The 21,347-nt window shown below is 37.3% G+C and overlaps 1 protein-coding gene across 1 annotated transcript in view; it reads right to left on the bottom strand.

The window, feature by feature from the left end:
* Nucleotides 1–2,148: 2,148 nt before the first annotated feature.
* LY75 (lymphocyte antigen 75) overlaps nucleotides 2,149–21,347 on the bottom strand; it is a 44,140-nt gene continuing 24,941 nt past the window's right edge. The window contains exons 21-35 of the mRNA XM_030952735.1: nucleotides 20,826–20,962; nucleotides 19,709–19,814; nucleotides 17,639–17,799; nucleotides 17,127–17,256; nucleotides 14,495–14,721; nucleotides 12,582–12,750; nucleotides 11,267–11,428; nucleotides 10,227–10,349; nucleotides 9,599–9,793; nucleotides 9,021–9,241; nucleotides 7,763–7,937; nucleotides 7,095–7,262; nucleotides 5,757–5,879; nucleotides 5,134–5,301; nucleotides 2,149–4,185 (exon numbers count right to left, since the gene is read on the bottom strand). Coding sequence (XP_030808595.1) covers nucleotides 4,007–4,185; nucleotides 5,134–5,301; nucleotides 5,757–5,879; nucleotides 7,095–7,262; nucleotides 7,763–7,937; nucleotides 9,021–9,241; nucleotides 9,599–9,793; nucleotides 10,227–10,349; nucleotides 11,267–11,428; nucleotides 12,582–12,750; nucleotides 14,495–14,721; nucleotides 17,127–17,256; nucleotides 17,639–17,799; nucleotides 19,709–19,814; nucleotides 20,826–20,962 — 2,444 coding nt within the window. The 3' untranslated portion in view covers nucleotides 2,149–4,006. The remainder of the gene's footprint in view (nucleotides 4,186–5,133; nucleotides 5,302–5,756; nucleotides 5,880–7,094; nucleotides 7,263–7,762; nucleotides 7,938–9,020; nucleotides 9,242–9,598; nucleotides 9,794–10,226; nucleotides 10,350–11,266; nucleotides 11,429–12,581; nucleotides 12,751–14,494; nucleotides 14,722–17,126; nucleotides 17,257–17,638; nucleotides 17,800–19,708; nucleotides 19,815–20,825; nucleotides 20,963–21,347) is intronic.

The following is a 21,347-nucleotide window of genomic DNA, read 5'->3' as shown; positions in this document are numbered from 1 at the left end:
TTCAGAAATCCAGTCTTTCCTCAAAGCAGCTCAAGATGCAAGCCATGGAGAAATGTGATTTCCCATTTATCCACATCCACTTAAAATTCACATTCTCATTTAACACAAGACACTCTTCAAATACCCAGATTATGTTTATGAAAAAAAGACATTTCAATGAAAGTAGAGTTGCTAATGGTGATGGCATTCAATTATGCATATTTGAAAACCACCTCAACCCACTACTTTGTAAGTTTAATTCGGATATGCATATAAGGCCTGTTAGCTTTAACAAAGTGTAAGCACCATGGTTTTATACAATTATCTGCTCTGAAAAGTCTCCTTAAAGGGAACATGACATATGGCATTTGAAAAGAGAAGTTCTCTAGAAAGCAGGAGCAGTACTCTTACTATCTGTATGAGTGTCCCAAGACACAGCATGCAGAAAAAGAACTCTGTTCTCATTTGTTCTAGCACAAATGCACAAGAGGCCAGCATAATTCAGGAAGCACATTTTGAAATAATTATTTTGTATTGCTGGAATCCACTTTTTTAAAAGTCATCTTGGAGTAAATTACTCTATTTATGATGAAAAGTAGTAAAACAAAGAACTGTTGTACTGTTTGTAATTACAGTCCCTTCTGCATTGGTAAAGAGAAATCCAAAAGGACTTACAGTCTGTGTTGCAGTACTGTGTCATCATGATAAAAACCTCGTCTGGTATCCTCCCCTAGCCCCTCAAATCTGTAAAAAAATCTTAGTTACTGACAGATATTATGATAGAGCATGCAGGAATTTTCAGTGTGCAAATACCATTGCTGTGGTTTAGCCATAAAGAATACACCCAAGATGACAGTATTTTATAAGGGCATTTATACTGTGCACCATTTGCAAGTTAACTTGCTATTAACAGAACACCCTTTAGTACAACTCTCATTGTAAAACTCAGAACTAAATGGGAAAGGTCCATTAGAGTGGCAACTGAATTTATTCTCCAGTAAGGAATCTGTTTTTCCTAAGCTCAGTTCTTTAATATTGTTCATAGGTCTTGCTTTAAAACTGTGCAGTTTTTGTTCAATTTGGTCATTAAGAACTTTATGTACTTCTTGACAACAGAATGAATTTGACTAACTTTTAGAAACCTGGGTGTTATATATCCCACTGTGCTCCATACACAGCAACAGCAGATGCATGAAGGGCCCAAACAGTAGTTCCAACTTATAGCAACAAAAATTGTAATGTTTGGTCTTCATTTTTTGCAGCCACACCAAAACCAAAGAATCACTAGCAGGCCATGAAATTTACTTACTCCTTTCAAAAATGTTTACATGTATAACATATGTCCAAAGCAACAAGCAGATGGTGCATTTGGTTTAAGGGAAAAATGCTGAGAAGTACAACAAAAGCATCAAGCCCAAAGAGTGCTCATGCATAAAGACTTGTTGATTTTTATGCCTATTAAGTTACTGATGCAGAAACACTTTTAAAATAAAAATGCTGGCTGGTGTAAAGGCAGTTGTGGATTAACCTTTCCATGACCCAGAGTCTCCAAGGCCTGGGCAAAATTCAGGAAGAGAAACTGAAGTTGTACACTCTTTGCCTAAAGCTACCACAGCTGGCAGATATTCTGTGCTCTGGGATGAAGGAGTTTTAGGACTTCTCAACTTCATTGCTCTGGGACCTGGGAAAGCATTTCTCTGCTGCCATTTCCCTGTACAACATCTTCAGTTTTAAGATTAATGTTTGTGAAGCAGATGACCTCGTTAGTCATCTTGCACAATAGGATGTTTCTCCCAGCAAACTAAAAATAACACTGCCCTTTGACCAGCAGTCAGAGATTTTGGGCATCTGGAATTCAGAGCTCAGATATCACTTAAAATGCATAAATCTTATGCTTTAATGGCAAGTTTTACTTAGCTGGAAGTAGCTTAACTTTGCCTATATTTTAAGAGGCATTATGGAGGGAGCCTTTATACACTGCCTTAATCTGGGCCTTGAGGTGCTAATGAACTACACCCTGATTAGAACAAAAAGGCACAGAGGAATGTTCCCTGTGTAAGCCTGAAGCAGCTTGATAAAAGCTAGGTACAACTAAATTTTCAACTGCAAAAAGAAAATTAAAGGCATTCTTTTTAAATACATCAAAGATGATATATTACCTCTAAAAGTTTTCTTACTGTAGTAACACACAGTCACTGGCTTTAATTCTGATCACAGCCCCTGCATTGTGCTTTTTTTCCCAGTGATTAATGACCCATACCTTAGCTCTGATAACTGCTTCTATGGAAATAAAACCAGTGTAAGCAGTTCAGTGTTTTATTTAACTTTATTCTTTCAATAACAATACTGCCAAATAATCTTCCTGTGTATTTCAGATGAAGTAGGTTATTCACCTGCACTAAGGTCACAGTGCTTATGCACAAAGGAATTACCAGTGATTAGACAACTTGGGTGTGATGAAACAAACATGAGAAATGGGGCCTGAAAAAATTATTTACATCATTTATAAGAATAAAATATACAATTTTTAATAAAAAGTATATATCCTTTTGTGTTGAATCAGGATCTTACTACTAATTTCCTCTTTCCAGTTCAGACTCACACCTAAAAATCCTCAGAGTATAAACACCTATAAAACTATTAAATCTCAAAACATGGGAACTTGTAAATAATTTTCCCCATTTACTACCGTAGTTAGAAAAAGACAATAACCAATATTTATTTAGCCCATTAAGTTAGAAGTCATTTGGCAAAGCACTTAGGCATAAAAGCTGAACCAGAAGACATCAGGAACCAGACTTTGCAACATTTCAAGCACTTCTCATACCAGGGTAAGTTAAAGAATGAGAGTTATTTTCCTCATAATGACATTTTCTACAATGTAGTTTCATTTTTACCTCAGGAAAAGCAAATGTTCACAATTATGCCCAAAAGTACCAAAACAAACAACAAAAGTGCTTACTTTGATCAGCAAACTACCACAATGGCTCCCTTACTGTGCCCCTTCAGGCTGCTCTTTTAACAAGCTCAAAGTGTATCTACAAGGAGTTCTCTACTTCTCAACACAAATGATAAACACTTCCTTATCAAAATAGTGCAAACAGGAACAAAGAAAAGTGCCATCAACATAAGTAAACTACAGGAAAAGAAGGCAGTTGAACACTGTGACCTTGCTCTGCTGCTTCAGAGAAATCAGTAGTACTCTTCTCAGCACACCAGGCCAATGTATTCCTATTTACCACCTCATGCCACCACTACATGCCGAATGGATTTGGTCTTTGGCATATCCTCCTTCATAAAAGCAAATGCACCTGTTCTTTGTACTGTGCATTCAAAAAAGTCAAAAGACTTTTTCAAAACAATAATTGATCAAATCATTGAGTAATTAATATATACAACTCTGTCTTCCCTTTTTTCCCTTTATAGCGTTCTTTGGAGTGCATAGGAAAGTCTACAGTGACACATCACATACAAAAATCAAGTTTCAGTTTTATGAAAAATACTCAAGTATTTTTAGCATTTATGTACACAAGTTTGTTTACCATATATTCTCAGTCTTTCCTTAGACATATCTTTTATCTTCTTTCTTGGACAGATGACATATTTCACCTATAAAGTTATAGACTGGTAACTATAAAATTAGGCATTTAATTCTAGTATAAATAAGAGTATTGGGAGAAGTAAATTTTAAGTGTATTCATTAAAGTGATGTTGCATGAAGTACTGTTGGCATTAATTTGTTCCATCAAAAATTCCAGTAAAGAGAGAGAATACTATAAATTAAAAAAATACAACCGAACTCTAAACACTTTGCATCTTAAAAGGCTGAGGCCAAATATAAAGAATTACCATTAAATTGAATAAAAATTGCACTTGTATATAAACAAACTAATTTTAGCCCCCATTAATAACCTTGTTGCTTTTCAAAAAGGAAGTAATAAAACATTAAGTAGCTCATTTCTTATGGCTTCACATAGTGAAGTTCATGCTTAAATTGAACAGAAGAAAGCTTTTCAATAGCCATCTTTTAGCTATCTGTGAACATATCATCAGTTTCATCATCATTCATCCCTCTTTGGTAGCGTACAGAAGAGAAGGCACTCCAGTGAAGACGCTTCTTTTTGTAGAGGTAAAATACCAGTCCAACAATTAAAACCAAGATAATTAGCAGGGCAAATGCTACAGCCACACCAGTATGATTAGAACCTGAAACAGAACAAAAGATGAATCGTTTTTATTTAAGAGTTCCGGCAAGAATATTTTGTCATAGGGTTGATGGTCACGTTAATACTGCACAGTTAGCTCAAGTCAAGGCAAACTGCTTCCTATCAATAGTCTTCATCACATGGGAAGTTAGATGCTGATTCATGCAGGAATGCATCAGCTTATTTTTGATCATTCTGTTGTTAATTTACTAATATTTAGGTTGGAAGGGACCTCTGGAATTCAAAAAAACCTACTTACAATGCTGCACTCATTTAGAGGTTTGTATACTTCATAAATCTAATGAGATCCTTGGCTCTCGGAAGGGAAGGTAATTATACTCCCCTCAAACCGAAGAGATCTTGAGGTCTTCCTTATTGGCACAAAGTTTAATCTATTCCTGCATTTCAGTGAAAATGTATACAAAATCAGAAAGATTCCACTGCTTCTTGGGAACTTGCTTGCTTAATGCTCAGTTAACTGCTTGCTTTCCTGTACAAAGCCAAGGATGAGGGAGTAAAGGCCTGAGTCTTTTTCTGGAGTTATGGGGTGACATTTCCAGAAGCCTGCCCAAGACTGAAACCACAACGTGCAGTACTTGCTTATAAGCAGAACTCTTTCTGATTCCACCAACACAAACTCACCACAACAGATACCCTGTGGTAAGAAGCAATGGCAATAACTCTATGCTTTCTGGACATTTCAGTTCTGTTCCTTACCCACTGAGTGGATAGTGAGAGCCAGGAGAACTAAATTCCTAGACAATTTGTCTCTGAATGCAGTTTTATGGTTAAACAACAACAGAAGACTCTTGCTTAAGCAGAAGTACTTGATGGGCTCTTTTGTGAATTGCACTTCCAGTATTTCAACACAGATTTTATCCAATAAACCAGAAATTCCTGAAAACAGTCTCTACAAAATCAAGTCTCTGCTAAAACAACACTTCCATACCTAAAGGAGCTTTACAAACCACTCTGCTTCGACTACGTGCACAGTCAACTTTGGACCACATGCCAGTTGTGGACAAGATAACACTGCATTTTTCATTGGCTTCTGCAGTTTTATTCTCCCAGTTGACATATTTAACAGATGAGCCATCCAGCCAGTTCAGGGACTGTCCTGTTGAAAAAAACATGACTTAGTCTAGATCACCAAAACATCCTGTAATGCTACACAATGTCAGTCACAACCTATTGATCTCTTTACATTGCTAAAAAGAAAAGGGCTGACTAGCCATCCCATATATTAAAAGCAGTAAATATTAACACAATTTTTAGCCACCCCTCTTCTCTAGACCTTTAGCAATTGATGCTCTTGCATCAAATATTAGGCAGCAATAACAGAGGTGGGAAAAATTAATTTCAGGGACTCCTTATTACCCTAACTACAGCAGGAAGAGATTTAACTACAATGAAGTCCAATGTGCTTTTTTAAAATGTTAAACGACAGATCCCAACCTCAAGTAGAAGTTACTGTAGGCTACCAACACTACAGAACTGTTCTTATTTGAGGATTTATGCATTTATATTTATAATATGAAACATTCATACTCATCCGTTGTTGCTACTTCTTACCCTTAAAGGTCTGATCCAGGCCAAGCCATACATTCTTGGTGATGAGATCATGTTCCTTTATGTGTGTGCTCACAAATGCATTTTCCTCAGCATCCACTATAGTCAGAAGGGTTGCTGAAGGATCTAAGGGGCAGAGGAAAACAGTCAGAATTGCAACTTAGACAATTTTTCATGATGCTGGTACACTGACTTTATTTGGGAACAATTACTATGGGAAAGGATTTGCTGATCTGGCTTGTAAAATTAGCTTAGAATAACCTTCTGAATAAAGATATGAACCTCCCATCCCCTAAAATACAGCATGTTTTACAAGATGGCTTCAGATGGCTTGTTATTCTACCAGGTTATAGAGAATAAAATGGGAGTAAACTTACTGCAGCTGCAGACTACACACATGGAAGATATCAAGAGATATGCCTGATTACTAGTCTTGCCCAAGTAATAGACTTTCAAAAATATAGTTGAACAAAAACTCAGCATTTTGCTGAGTCAGGTTAATTTCTAAATCAATCCTTCCACCGTGCCTCAGGTTTTTATGCACAGTAATTAAGGAATAAGAGGGAGGAAAGGGCATGCTAGAAAGGCATGCTCAGAGTGTACCCATTCTCTACAAGTATATATATGAATATAAGCCAGGTGCTTTCTCTTTCAACTACCAGAACAAATTTGATTCAACAGACAACTGCATCCAGGACTGGTTTTTTTTAGATCCTAAATAGCGAGTCCAACATCACACCATAAGATAATTCCATAAAAGAAAGTTACATCAGTCACTAACTTCTACGTCAGGGTGATTAAACCTTCTGTCCATGAAACTGATTAACATTGTCTCTGCAATACAATTCCCCATGTTGCTCAGCAAAGAAGATAGAAAATCCTTTAATGGGACATAACATTAAGTTTGTTACATGCTTTAAGACCTATAACATACATACCCTTTGAACCATTTGATAGGTTAGCAAGCTCCCTATTAGCAAGCAGCTATGGCAAGGATATAATAAGAAAGCCCTGTCAACAGCACTAACTTTGCATGCAGATAAAATGTCTTCCTTCAAACCACAAGCATTAAACCTCTGAATCTTCTTCAACTGGCTACCTGCATTTTATCTACTGATACCTGTGTGCCAAATGATCTGTAGCATGTTGCAGTATTTTGTTAAGAGTTTTCCTCAGGTGTTTAAAGATAAAGCTTGCTATTGCACTTCCTAAACTTGAGGAGCATAAAAATGGCAAAGCTGAAGTACAATCAGTGTAAGATTTTAGGTTGTTGGATTTTATTTCTTCTCAAATAGTGGATTTGTATTACAAGTTGTAATGTGATAAAGAGTCTAAACCTACTCAGCTTCTTGCAGATTCTCTTAGCCTCTTCCACATTATACACGGAAAAATTGTAGAACGCCATGTCAAAAGCGTAACAGTGATCCCTGTACTGTTCCCACTGCAGGGAGCCATTACTCTGTGGGCATCCAGAGGCTCTGCTTGCTTGCTTTGGCTCTAATTTTCTCTCTGCAAAGACAAAGAAATTGATGTTATTTCTGCTGCAGCAGTTTGTGCACAGTCTCTGGAATAACACGATGAGTATTAACAGGGGCTACTACTCCTACCAACAACCACTATTCAATTAGTTTACATTCCTTCTTGTGCCATGGATGAATTTACTTAAAAATGAGCATAACACAAATCCCAAAGGGTTGGGAATGATTTTTTATTGCTTTTTTGTGGGTTTTGACATTTATGGTATATATTTGATTAGTAATTTGATTTAGAAAAGATACATACATTTGATATTCTTATCACAGGTGATCAAGAAGCAACCAGATTTGATTTAGGTTTTCACCACTGGAATGATGAGAATTTATCTCTCTGAAGTATTAAAAAGTGTTTTATCATTTCTGATAGAAAACTCTTCATAAAAAGGGAATCATGTGCAGTATTTCAACCTTAATTTCTATTTCTAAACACAACATGTAAACACAACTACACAAAACCTTAAAAATAACACTTACTGTTTGGAGGGCTGTAGCAAATGGCACCTTCAGCAACATTAGTACATTTTGTACGGTTCCAAAATCCTTTAGTATCCAAAAGAACACAGTTCTCAGTAGTATTTGAGTTTTCTAATTCCCAGGGGTAGTAGTCAAAGTCACTTCCATCTGACCATTCAAAATTAGCTTTACTTCCCTAATAAAGAAAAAACCCCAAAATTTTTAAACCACATATGACTGTGTTTTAAATCTCATCCATTGTGAATTAAGTCATGTAGCAATATTTGTCCGTTGTAGAGTGATAAATTAAAGAGCAGGTGGTCTCATCTAAATTCACAGTAAATAAATGTACAACATAGTTTGCATTTTCTTTACATAGAAATTTTTATTATTTGTGGGAACTGAGAAAGTACAGCATGTTCACAAGTTTAAACCTGCAATGTGCCTGTTTTATCCTATGAGGAACATTTTACTTGGCTCCACCCTGCTGTTCCAGTTCAGCAATCTGCCTTCCCTGCTATGAACACTAGTGGATATGTTGCAAACTGCTAAATTGTTGAGGTGGCTGCAGTGAGTAGAACTGGCAGCTCAGGGATGGTTTGCAGTGCTACCTCCTACTTCAGATACCCTCCTGGAAACTCATGACAATGAGAAGTCAGTTGGGAGGGACCCATTCCCAGGTATGCATAGAAATGACACACCTCTGCAGAGGTACTACTCCTGCCAACTACCTACTACTGCCAGGTCTGGCAATTAGTGAGGGGACCAGGGTCAGGGTCACAGGCTTTTGGCTCCACAGTAAAGCAGACAGAGGAGGAAGCAGATCTGCAGCTGCCTCCTGCTATTGTGTTTTCTGGGAGGATGGACACTTAACTCACTGAGAGCCTGTTCCTGAACTGCTCTGGAGAGCCAGTCCTGACCTCAACTAAGCAGGTTCCACACAGCCTTGTCTGTCTCTATTTGTTAATGAAATCTGATTCTACAGAGGGCCATAAAGTCTGAAGCCTCTAAAGATAGCACTGCAAATCACGCTTCCTTGTGCTGCAAGGAATGATGAGAGAACACTCCACTATTTTAAACTGTCAGGTATTAGGAAGAAATATCTTAGTGTGCCTACATTCAACAAAATTTAATATTAACACATTACACAGGGTTGAAAATATACTACATGGAAAAGAGATTCTAAGGAACTGGAAAAAAACATCAGACAATATTTCGTATCTTGTCCAAAACATTATTTACAGATCTGTTACTGATGTCCCCAACAGTATATACTTACATCATGAATTGACAGCCCAAGCCACAGAGGATAACCATCCTGCTTGACAATATCTTCTAGAAATAACTGTTCTGATTCACTGTGTACACTTGCTAAATCACTGTTATTTTGTTGGCACAATCTCAATGCCTCATACCACGTTAATTTTTTCTGAAGGATCCTGTATGTTCTGTTTCCATGTGGAATAGTGTCGGGCAAGGGAGGTTTGTGCTGTCGGTGTCCTATTTTAAAGAATAAGAAGATAAGTTGTGTGCATTTCTTTCATGTTACTAGGAAAAATACAGAAAGCATTAAAATCCATCTATCTCAGTGTAATTCAAGCATTAAAGTGCTCAGTACAAGCCACTTGTATCAAGTTAAGTTTACTTTTGCTACTTGGAACACTGAGTTCAGCAGTTACTGGATGAGCACAGCAAACACATTTCTCCTGATCAGAGTATGACAGCAGTGATGCAGACTGACCAGATGACCCCAGATGCTCATGACAGCTGTGCCATGTGTTTCACTAGGAGCAAAACCAAAGCCTTATTCAGCAGGAGCCATGATCTAAATTATGACCCTCACCCAATACTACTCACCCCTTTCGATTTTACAGGCGAGAATACTGTACATGTTGTAGTGATTAGCATGCCAACTTTGAGAATAATTATAAATATCCCAAAATCCATCAAGATTTACACCAGCAAAAAAACTGTTCTTCTTTATGATAGGTCTTCCCAGCCTCCAGTTATTGTAAGTCAGATGAGTTTCATCATACCACTTGAGAACTTTATCTGTGGAAAATATTTCACGTTTATTAAACCACTGGCATTATGTCTACAAACACCAATTAACATTGAATATGTTAATTATATTAAGAGATGTTCACTTTGGAAAAAATACTGGGATACTGCAAGTTATTCTAAGTCAGTTTCATATCCAATGCTAAATATGTTATCATTACTCATCCTGGTCACTTTACGTCCTGCTTTCCAGGGAAATCAAATCTAAACTGAACAGAACATATTGCATCTAATTATCACTCAAACAGAGACCATGTCAGGTTATTTTCTTCTAGAAGATAAGTATAAATATAAATCATTATTACAGGTTTGCATTCACTTTGACTTTAGTTATGAACTGAAACATGCAAGGAACATGCACTTAATGCTGCAAATTTTGTCTCTGATCCAGTTAATAAGAAAAAAACAAACCCTTAAATCTTACCACTGTCATCATAAATCACACCCAGCCAGACCCACAGAGCCAGACCGCTGAATGAATGAAGCTGCTCAATAACAAAGTTATTCTCCTCTTCATCTCGAACACTCAGAACAAATGCTTCAGGGTCTGTTGAAACATTTTTTATATTACTTTCTTACAAATCCACCTTTAAGTTTAAAAATAAACTTTTTTTTCTATTAATCTTAACAATTATTACAGATAAGTCAACCTCTGTAAAGGCCAGATCTTTACAACATAACTAATTGAACAGTGCAAAACCAATTTTCAAATGTATTATCAATGGTTCTATCCCTGGTTTTGTGGATAAGCAAAAGATTTTAGCTCCAGAGATGTTTGTGGGTCCTACTGTCACTTCAAGTTGTATGTAGTAAAAATTCTCTGCACAGAACATAAAAATACTAGCAAACTTTCATGCTTGAACTGCCCTAGCAGAGAAACAGTATTAAGAAAAAGACTGAAATGAAATCAATTCACAAAAAAATTGAAATAATTTTTGGAAAGATGAATGTCTGAAGGTTTAATACAAGAAGGAAGCTGTTCCTAAGGTTATACTTTATTTAGGATGGACAGAAAATGTCCATGTGTTTTTCAGTCTATTTACTTTGTTCACTTAAGTGTTCCACACAGCAAAGCTGGAGGCAGCGGGAAACCACGAAGTAAATGTAACTGTAAAGCCAGAATGTTGCCAAGGGTATAACAATTATCCAAACTATTTAAAACTGGCACATTTTAACAAAACCCCCAACCAAACACAAAACCTTGCCATTTTTCAGAGATCTCAGAGCTCAGTAGCTCCAAGCTGCCTCTTTCCTCAACCCTCTCTCCAAGTTCTGGGCACTTTTTATCAGGGTAGTGCAAGGGCAAACAGCATCAGGCAGTGCTACACTGCTGCATTACTGCTACAGCCTTTCCCCACATTCACTCTGCTCTCTGTCATTGTAAGACAGTGACTCAGATCTAACACTCATCTCCTCCAAGCTCATCCAAGTCCATAAATACCTGCAGTGTGACAAAGTACTTACTCATGTTCCTGCATAAATGATGAGCTTCGTGAGGCTTCAGTTCTCTCCATCTATTTTTTGTTATCATAAAAGTGTAACAATTGTTTCTAAATGATATCCAGGGTGTATTTTTAATCTTATGTGGGCATTTCACTTGTGTAACTTGTTCTTTTTCAGTCTTCTCTAAAAAAAGACAAGACAACATCAGGACATGAATTACTAATAGCACCACCTGGTCTGGCATCCCACAAAGCACTTTCAGGTACCACTTAAAAACATGTAAGTCAAATTAAGTTGTCATCCTTTAAATGTGTTATTTTCAGTTTCCTCATGATAGTGATTTTTTAAAGTAACAAACCAGCACTAAGCTCTACTAAAGAATACAGATACTTGCAAGTTTTCACAGTTATTTTAAATAGGTTTAAAAATAAAATCCTTACATAAAAGTGCTAAGTGTAGGCCAATAACCAAAAGCTCTTATTGCCTCTAGTGCAGGGCAGATCACTGTAACAAATAAGCTACTTCACAGCTAGCAACACCTCTTAGTTCTAAGGCTTTATCGAATATTTGAGGAATGAGAAGGACTCTTCCTGCAGTTCCCTGGCCTGTAAGCACAAAATAACTAATGATGTCATAACACCACACTTTACTGTGACTCAGGATGTACAATGGCTTGTGTCCCCTCACAGAATAAAACCAAAACAAATCATTAGGGTCTCATAGAGAAAAAGTCTGTGATGATCTCTCAGAAAAATCTTTTTCTGAAGGATACACAACTAGCACAGCTCTTTCCTGGAAATAAAAAAACACATTCTACTATATTCCTGGCTTGTTATAATTAGTAGGTATTTCGAAAGGTTTTGTGAACTTCAGATGATGATTTTCAATTCAGTGTCAACCTTCTACCCTTCTCCATATAGCCATGTACCTTCTCCATGTAGAAGATTTCCATGTCCGAATAGATTTCAGGAGGTTCCAATATTAAGATGTAAATAGTACAGAGCTATTTTAATCTTCTCCCATAGGCAAGTGGGAGAGACTAGTATGCAACAATCTTGGAGAAGCAGTGCAAAGATAGGATTGCAAAGTTGGCAATAAGGGTACTGACCCAACGCATCCATGCTGAATTTATTTCTAAGGTACAATTAGATTAAGACCAACAGGTGCATGTCCCCTGTCTTTGAAGCCAGTTTTTTTAATGGCATAGAAATCAGACTGTTGGAGAAAATGTAAGTTTTAAAATGTTGTAATTTTGAAGTTACAAGCTGAAATCATTGAATTAACTTCATAATAAAATAAAAGTCAACTTTTATAAAAATTATGGTTGCATACATACTTTCTGATGCATAGCAAATAGCTCCTCGATTTTCAGAGGAACAGTCAGAAGTTTTCCAGAAGCCATCAGTATCCAAAAACACACATTCTTCATTTGTGTATTCATCATCTTCAGACCAGCGACTAAAACTCACATGTTTCCCATCCAGCCAGCCATAATGTTTTCCACCCTGGCATTATTTAAGCAAAAGGGATGAGCTTACACAGTAAAAAAATATAAGGCGCAGAAAATGGTATGATAATATATTTACACTGGCTAGACATTTTCAGTGTCTCTGATGAGAACTGTAAGTGTTCCACTGCCCTCACAAGCTGATTTTCTGCTCACAATATAACAAACTTTTCTATTTTAAGTTCTGCAGTTGCAAAAATACAAATTAGCTGAATGGCAAATTATCCAAAGGTGATGTCTCACTAGTGTTCTTAGGGAGGAAGGTCTAGCAATGGGATGTCCAAACTGCATCATTTGCATCTGCAAAGCAATGGTGGATATCATCTCCTAATCTTGGAAAACTGCTAATAACTGAGAAGAAAGTCCAGTCTCAGTTACTCTATATTGAGTTGAAAGTAATTATTAAATACTTAATTGATTTAATACATCAGCCTTGTTCCTGCCCTGGAGGATGCAGGAAGAAAAAAAAACACATAACAAGCAGCATGCTCTCTTTTAAAAATCTTACATTTACAAGTCTTCGGGAAATCTCCCTACTGTTGCGTAATTTGTCTTATATCTTTCTTTTGTGTCTGATTTCAGCACTGGAGTAACAAGTTCTGTTGACCAGTTGCATTATAATGTCCTTTCATGCGACATTTTAATTGTGCCCAAATAATGAAGTGTTGCAATAGTGAAGAGCCAGCGTATGCCTGAGCTATATGCCCCAAAATGAATCATTTGATCTTCACTTACAGATAAAAAAATCAAAAGAGATGGGAAAATCGGTTGTCTAGTTTTCCCATTTTCACTAAGATTAAATGGTTGTTTCCTTTAAAAATTTAAAAATATTCTTCATAAAGTATATACTCAAACTTCTGTTTTCCCCTATTTGCTAAAGTATCCAGTAGCCCAGAAGTGACAATAGAAGAACATAACACCTCAGAGCTGAGTGAACACCACCACACTGGGCAGGTAAAGCACCTCTAAAAGAAGTCTAACTTTTTTCTTGCAATTATCTCCAGACTTATGTGCATGACAAAAGAGATAAACCTCGCCAGCAAGCCCAAGCCATCCCTTTAACAGCTGAGACACCTCTCAATCCACAGCAAAGATTTTCAAGAGGTCCTCTAGCTAATAAAGATAAAAAGCAGCCCCTCCTGCATTATTTTATTTTTTTTACCAAATAAAAACCATAGGCCCATAGAAAGAAAAAGCCACTAACCTGTCTCAGAGATGCCTCCCTCAAACTCACAACACGGGTATAAATAACACGAAGTAACAACAGAATCTAAGTTAAACTTCAAAAATCTATCTCCACAAGTATTCAATGATTAATTTTGAATTTTATTTGCCACTTGTAGGTTCACCTTCCAAAACAGATTTTTGGGTCATCTTTCTAGAGTGGTACTGTAAACAGTGATGATGATATTAAATGGCAACACCCATTACTCATTTGTAAACAGAAGAGATGACTCAGTAACCTATGTTGCTGCCACCCTACAATACATCCCTTCATCATCAGTCTTTTAAAATAATTTTATCATCATCATCAATTCATCCAGCAGAGTTCAAGAATATGTAACTTGGAGAACTGAAGGTTTAAAACATTTATCTTAAGACACTCCAGATGGTTATCCCTAAACTAAAACAGTTTTTAGCCCAGAAAGTAATTTGTCACTGAATTTCTTTAACTCAGGTTTTGTTTCACACAGCTGTAGAAATTACCTTAAGCCACAGTCTGAGGAAAAAACAAAACTTACATCTCTGCTGAAGAGTCCAGTCCAGAGTGGGTAATTATGAAGAGCAGCCTGAACAGCAAGAAAAGCCTGCTGGAACTGATCTGTGATGCTAACCAGCTGCATCTTGTTATTTATGCATGCAGCCATTGCATCATTCCAGGACAAATTCTTCAGAATTAACATGTATTGAACATTTTGATAGCTCAATGTTTCATTAATGACTTGCTCTGTCTGGTTATCAGCAGTACCTATACATAAGAAAGAAGTCCAGTAATTACGTAGTTAAATACTGTAATACATTTTAAACTCCCAATATCTCTGTAAAAATCAGAAAAACCTGTTTGACTACACTTGGGAAAAAAAAATCTTAGACAGTAGATTATGCCGATAATTATAGTTAGAAGCAAACATCATTGATATCTTAGATAGAAAAATATATATTAAAAATAATTATTATTTTCAGCCAATGTATTATTAAATATCTTTTTCTCTATTTAGGTTCATTTATTTTTACATGTTATTTTAAATTAATTGCTAAATAATTTATTGAATTAAAAACATATTCTATAACTTCAATTATACACAAATGTGAGAGAGCAAGTGCTCTCTGCTGTAATATAGCAACAGCTAAACTTGACTCATTTATCTCTGTGGAGCCTGTGGATTTATGTTTATGCAAATCCACTGGGCCACAGAACCTGTCTACACAGATCTTGGTACAGCACAGTCCCAGAACTCCTTACTGCCATCCATGAATACAGTGAGAGCTGTTTTCACTGCCACTTAACTAACTGCAGAAAATCCAGCTTGCATAGGGAGGGAGATAATTCACTGTTTGTGCTCTGAGCACAGAGTGTTATCACAGTTACCAGCACCACACCTGAAGGCACAGCTCAGAGATGCATGGCTACTGCAGTTAATAGAAGATGCAAATACTCCTGTGGGTGGTAGGGTTAAGCATACAAATGGTAACCCCAAAAGCTTTATACACAACCAAAAAGAAACTCATTGTGTAAAAGGCAGAAGCCTCCCAATATTTAAAACACTTGAAGCAGAAAAATGCCTGTAAGGGGTGAGGGGAGGCATTGCTCTATAAATACCAGTATCTAAATGGCTGATTGATAGGCTGACAGGGCCATTTTCCAAAACACATGATGACAGAAACATAATATTAATTTGATATTTGCAGCTTTCAATAGATAAGAAAACTGACAAGGCTCAAACAGATTGTTTCAAGTAGTTTGTCTGCTGCCAAATGCTTTCACTTAGTAAACAGCTACAAAAGAGAACCATGGAACCCAGGGTGCCATCACACATCAAGGGGTACCAAATTGGAAACAAGGCAGTAAGCAAAATCTTCATTTCTGAAAAAATAATTGCTGATGATTACCATCTCAAGAAATCCTGCAAAACACAGTCATACCAAGATTTCCAATGAACATGAATCATCTTTTTCCTGATGATAAAGCCCTAGACAGCTTCGACTCTCACACAGCTGTCCCTACAACCTCCTGAGGTCCTTCCCACCCCAAACTATGCTTGGATCCCTAACACAGTATAAGACCAGACCATAGCAGGACACATTCTCTGTCAGTCCAAAAACCTTCCTCATTACACCTGCTACAGCTGTGGCAAATAAACATTGAGTATTTTAAACTCCAAACAGAGACATAGTCACTCCAGACTAATAAGAGATTGGTACAAACAGATACATTGTCAACCTCCAATTCATAAGTCTCCTTTTCACATTTTTATGACATCTCTTCCATCCAAACTTCTAATCTTAACACTTAGAATTTCTGGGGTATTTGGCACTGAGTAAAGAAGATTTTGTATGTTAAATGGAGGTGGGAGGTGGAAATCTCTGCCTATTTGAGAATGAAGTAGGTGGGTGCAGTCTTGGGCGTTTTGTACACCTAGGTTTCTTTGTGTTTGATTCTTTTTTAGAAGCTAGCATGTTCATCACTTAAAAGGATTATTTATATAAAGGAACCTACTCAGAAGTGGGTATGCTGAACATCAGCCCATAGCAGTAATTAAATGCACATAATAACTACATGTGTTTGATCTTATTCCAGTAATTGGTATTGGCCAACCCACACGGGGACATCTGAATATTATTTTTAGCTCAGATTAAAAAATCCCACTTACACCAATTCTCAAGTTTGCTCTGGGGGGAGACCAACTTCAACATTAAGAGTCTATGATACTTTATATTCTCATAGAACTAAAAGACAGAGGATGTACTTAAGGAGGATATAAATATTGTGAGATTCCTTCCTAGGGTTTCTCACTTCCACAGTTCTGAAAAGGAAAAAGGAGTCACTTGTTCCACCCCTCAATGCACATGACCTCTATACACACAGAACATTAAAGACCCATCTGCTGAAGTGTAATTCCACTGAGACTGCACAAAGTCTCTCAGGAAAACAGATTCTCCCTGAACTGGGCTATGAAACACAATAGGGAAAATTCTGAATGGCTGATAAAACAGGCCCCAGATCCTCCTCTACACTCTGCTTTTCTAGAATTTACCTGCTCAGTCTCTACAAGAATCTTGCTCTTCAAGTGAAATCATTTACATGCATTAAAGTCTCTTGGCACATGCACCTTTAAACTCTGGCTGCAATTTATTTTGACTCTTCAGACTTACCTACAGACCGCTGGCATATACCCAAGAAGTGCCTGTCAGCACAAGCAGTGAAATTCCATGTTCCAACATATTGTGATTTGGGATCATTGAGGATTACACCACACTGATTGTTAAATTCTTCATCAAAAAGCTGAGAAACAGAAATATCCTTATCAGACTCAAATTGGGTAAAAACATACTTGTGTAGAGGTGAAGTAACATGAGTCTAGGAGAACCCCAGCTGTCTGAACTTGTTTAAGAAGTTTCAAAGAAGTGGCGCAATACAGCTTATACAGCTTACCTGTTTTACAGACACTACCAGGTGCCTGGACTCAGAAAGTTTTCCTAAGCTAAATACATTTCAGAAGTTGTCATCCAAGTAAAGGTAAACAGAACTCCAGTACTGTTAGCCACCCTGCTGGCCAATTACAATGACTAACTGGGGAATTTGGTCTGTTACATGGGGTTTTTTTTTGACACAACATTCCAAATTTCATCACTCAATAGGCAAAAGAAGTCAAAACAGAACTTACATCCAGTGGAATTTTCCTTAATCTCCCTGTCAGGAGTGGGTGAAAGTTACTATACAACAGTCTACTCTCATCTATCCATTTGTTTTCCCTTGTACTGAAGAGGAACTGTAAACCAATCCAAATATCTTTTGGCAGGCCAGGAAGCAAGGATGTTATATAATCTGTTGGACAGAAGAGTAAATGTACATATTGTGGTTAGGAAAACAACAGTAAGCCTGCAAAAGACTTCATGTAAATAAGACAATACAATCCCTGTTTGTGTTAATTTAATTTTTCCAGCCCTTGATGACTGATGAATGCTTGTCATCCCTTCCTTCCATTTGAGAACACCTTTCATATTGATTTTATCTGAAAGGAGCAGGCTACTGGTATTTGTCCTTCAAATTCTGAGCTGAGGAGAAGTTAAGCTGAGGTGATTTAACCTGTTCCTTTGCCCACTAATTGGGAGTCTTTTATTCACACACAAATTTAAGAAGCTGCTTTTCCACAAGCCTGCAAGATCTTCTCTTGTCTTGCTGCCCTTTCTGAATTGATGGAGGAAGTCTTATCTCCCATCTTTCTCCTTTACATATCATAAATCAGAACGTTTTTAGGATTCTGGTAGACTTTGTCCACCCCACCATCAGAGACAGCAGGACAGGTCAAAGGAAGTCAGGTTTAGCTGAAAAAAAAATCAGCCAGGTAAACCTTGCATCAGACCCCTCTTAGTGAGCATTCTGGCAAGAAACAATGGGCTCTGGTAATGCCCCAGGCACCAAAGACATTCACTAAACTTGACTAGTTTAGGAAGACAAATCAAAGCTGTGTAATTAGCTACTGCTGACATGTTTTAGCTATTGGTCACATGCCAGACTAGCCACAGCCTATTTTCTGAAGGAGACAAAGCCACTGTAGATTTGCAGGTCAGGGCTAGCCCCTAATACCACCGGGAGGGGTAGAGGCAGCCCACAGAAAAGCATTTTAAGAGGACTGTGTCTCCTTTCCATATAGGTGGCCTCCACAGAGAAAAGAAAAACAAACAAGACAAAATAACAAACACTTCCAAATGCACCAAATCACATGAGGGATCCTGCTACATTACATCTCAGAGTGGCTGTGCTTTTCCAACCTTAAATACATACAAAAACACACAGGCCTGAGACATGTATATTCCTGTACATAACCCTATTCCTCCCCAATAACAGCATTAAAAGAAAATTACCATTAAGCTGCTGCCTGCAGGTACACTCTTGACTTCTCTAGTCTATTTACCATATTTTGTTTGGCAAGGGGTTATTTGCTTATAAAGAAAATATGCATTGTGGGCACTGCAGAATTCAACTGAGCTACTTCAGATACACCCTCAGAGAACTCTTAATTATCCACAAGAATATAGTTGCAAATTCAGCCATATCATTCATCAGTTTATTGCTGAACATTACTTGCAGCCAATGTGAACCCATTTCTTCCTCACTGCATTTCTCTCATTGACCTTAGTTGATTTAGGTGAAACAGTTCTGTCTTCCAGTCCTCCTTTTTTCCATCCTCTCCTCAGTGTCCTGAAGAGCTCAAAGGGGGTCACTTTGAACACATTGCCACATTAAGCTGCTCAGCACATGCAGAAACAGAGGGTCCTGTGCTCCAGCTGGCACTGTATTTGCCACCTCATTCCCATACACACAGCTGAGCTTCTCTTGGAAGCAGCTTCTAAGGTGGTTTTTCACAGTGGAAAGTCTACAGTCTCAGTTATGCTTTAGCTAGGAAAGCCAAACAATTCTTCATTCAGTGATGACCATTTTATGCTCAACTCTCTCAACAAGGTTTTGCAACATTTTTCTTTTTGTAACAGGTTAAGATCATATAGAGAAGCTGCTCCTCAAACTGGTTCAAGTATCTGGTAACTGCATTTCCATGTTATGTTTCCAGTGATGCAAACAACAGACAACATGTTTTTAATCAGTCCTGGATTTTTAGAATGTTCCTAGTATGCCTGTGGATAACCAAGTGATTTATGCTCAAGCTCTTAAGCAGAACTATTCTGAATATAGAAGAGAAGCTGTGTACTAAAGTGCCCCCAGTTCATCACCATACCTTGGTCAGCTTGATCTGAGATAGATGGAAGAGAGCCTCCAAATGTTACACACTTTTCATTAGCTGCATTAAATGTTAAATGTTCAGGTTTCATCTTTAGAAAACACTGCAAAATAAATATAATGAAAATTATTTTATCATACCATTCTGCCTAAGACATAAATCAAAAATCTTAAACCAACCCTAAAAACTCACTTCTCATTTCCTGCAATAAAATACAACAATTTTTTTGCAGAAAGCAAGGGACATGATACTAGCTGCAAACATTTATTTGGTTCAGCAGAGTAGTTAAATATAAATGATCTCCCTGACTAATGCCTCACTCATATTCAGTAATTCTTATTTGCTACCTCAGAATCATGTACTGATTTAGGAATGAGAACTCACACATGAACTCTGCAGTCAGATAGTGCTGGTCAGGAACTTGCAATAAGCTACCTTTAGGGAAAAACTACTTGGGCACTCCAAGGTCTATTCTGCAATAATGTGAAATAAGTTTGCAAATCTTGGCACAATGTAACATGCAGATTTGATGCACATGTAAGGAATAATGGTGGAGCAAACAACAGGAATGAGTCTCACTAAGACTTCAGATGACTGCCTTAAAACATAGTACTGAAATAATTAATTATTCTATGGATTCTGACTTGTTGGTTAATTCTTAAAAGCTGCTCACTAATTCTTAAGTAAATTTAATCATTAAGGCAACTCGTGAAATAGTGTCTGCCAACTTGCTGCCTGCCTATGATTACTCCAGAAGAGACACAACATGCTTCTGCCACAGAAACCTCATCCTCTCCCTTTCGAATCCTTCTCTTCATTCAAAGAAGAAGCCCAAGACTAGACAATACAACCAATGCTCTTGGACCTAAATGTGTGGCAGTGGGAAAGCAAAACAATCTGAAAATGAATGCTTTGAATTTAAGAAACTACCAATCCTAAACAAGGGACAAAAAGGGGATGAGATTATTTTAATCACTATACTTAGTTTTCAAAAGTCCATTTCTAGTCTATTCCTCAACAGAGGGGCTACCTCCTTCTTTCTTTCAGAAGGGCATTCCAGCTTACTGGACTGTGAAGAATAGGCAAGGATGATGAATCTGTGTTATCTCTGTACCTTATTCCGGAATTGATGCCAGCCTTTAGGGCAACCTCCTGGGACTGGGCGGTAACTGGGATCGTGTTTCTCTAGTAAGGAGGCATTGTTTTTTTCACAGATGAAGGGCAGTTTCACATTACAGTTAACTGGGTAGTCTGCAGAAATAAAAGTTTAAAAAACAGTTATGGTAATGCCCATCACACTCCAGTGGCTTTCCATACTTTATGACATGACAAAGACCAGTCTGAAGGGAAATCCGTTTTGGTGCAACCACAGTGAACTACTGTGCAATTGAAAGCATTAAAAATAGCAGTAGAGCAGAAGGCAAGCATAAATCATTTATATCAGACAGTAGTACAATATTTCTAAAGATCCAGAGTCTCACTCTTACTTCCAGTATTACCACTTTGTATAGGCAGAGAAAACTTGAAAACAGAATATTATTGAAAAAAGATTTTGTATATGAAGACTAACCTTGTATTCTGGCAAAGAGGGTACACCTAATTGTCAAAAAAAGCCAAAAGGAAACCTTTAACATCT

This window comes from Camarhynchus parvulus, chromosome 7, assembly GCF_901933205.1.
Source record: "Camarhynchus parvulus chromosome 7, STF_HiC, whole genome shotgun sequence".
In the NCBI taxonomy this organism is placed as follows: Eukaryota; Metazoa; Chordata; class Aves; order Passeriformes; family Thraupidae; genus Camarhynchus; species Camarhynchus parvulus.
This window is presented reverse-complemented; position numbering and strand designations above follow the sequence as displayed.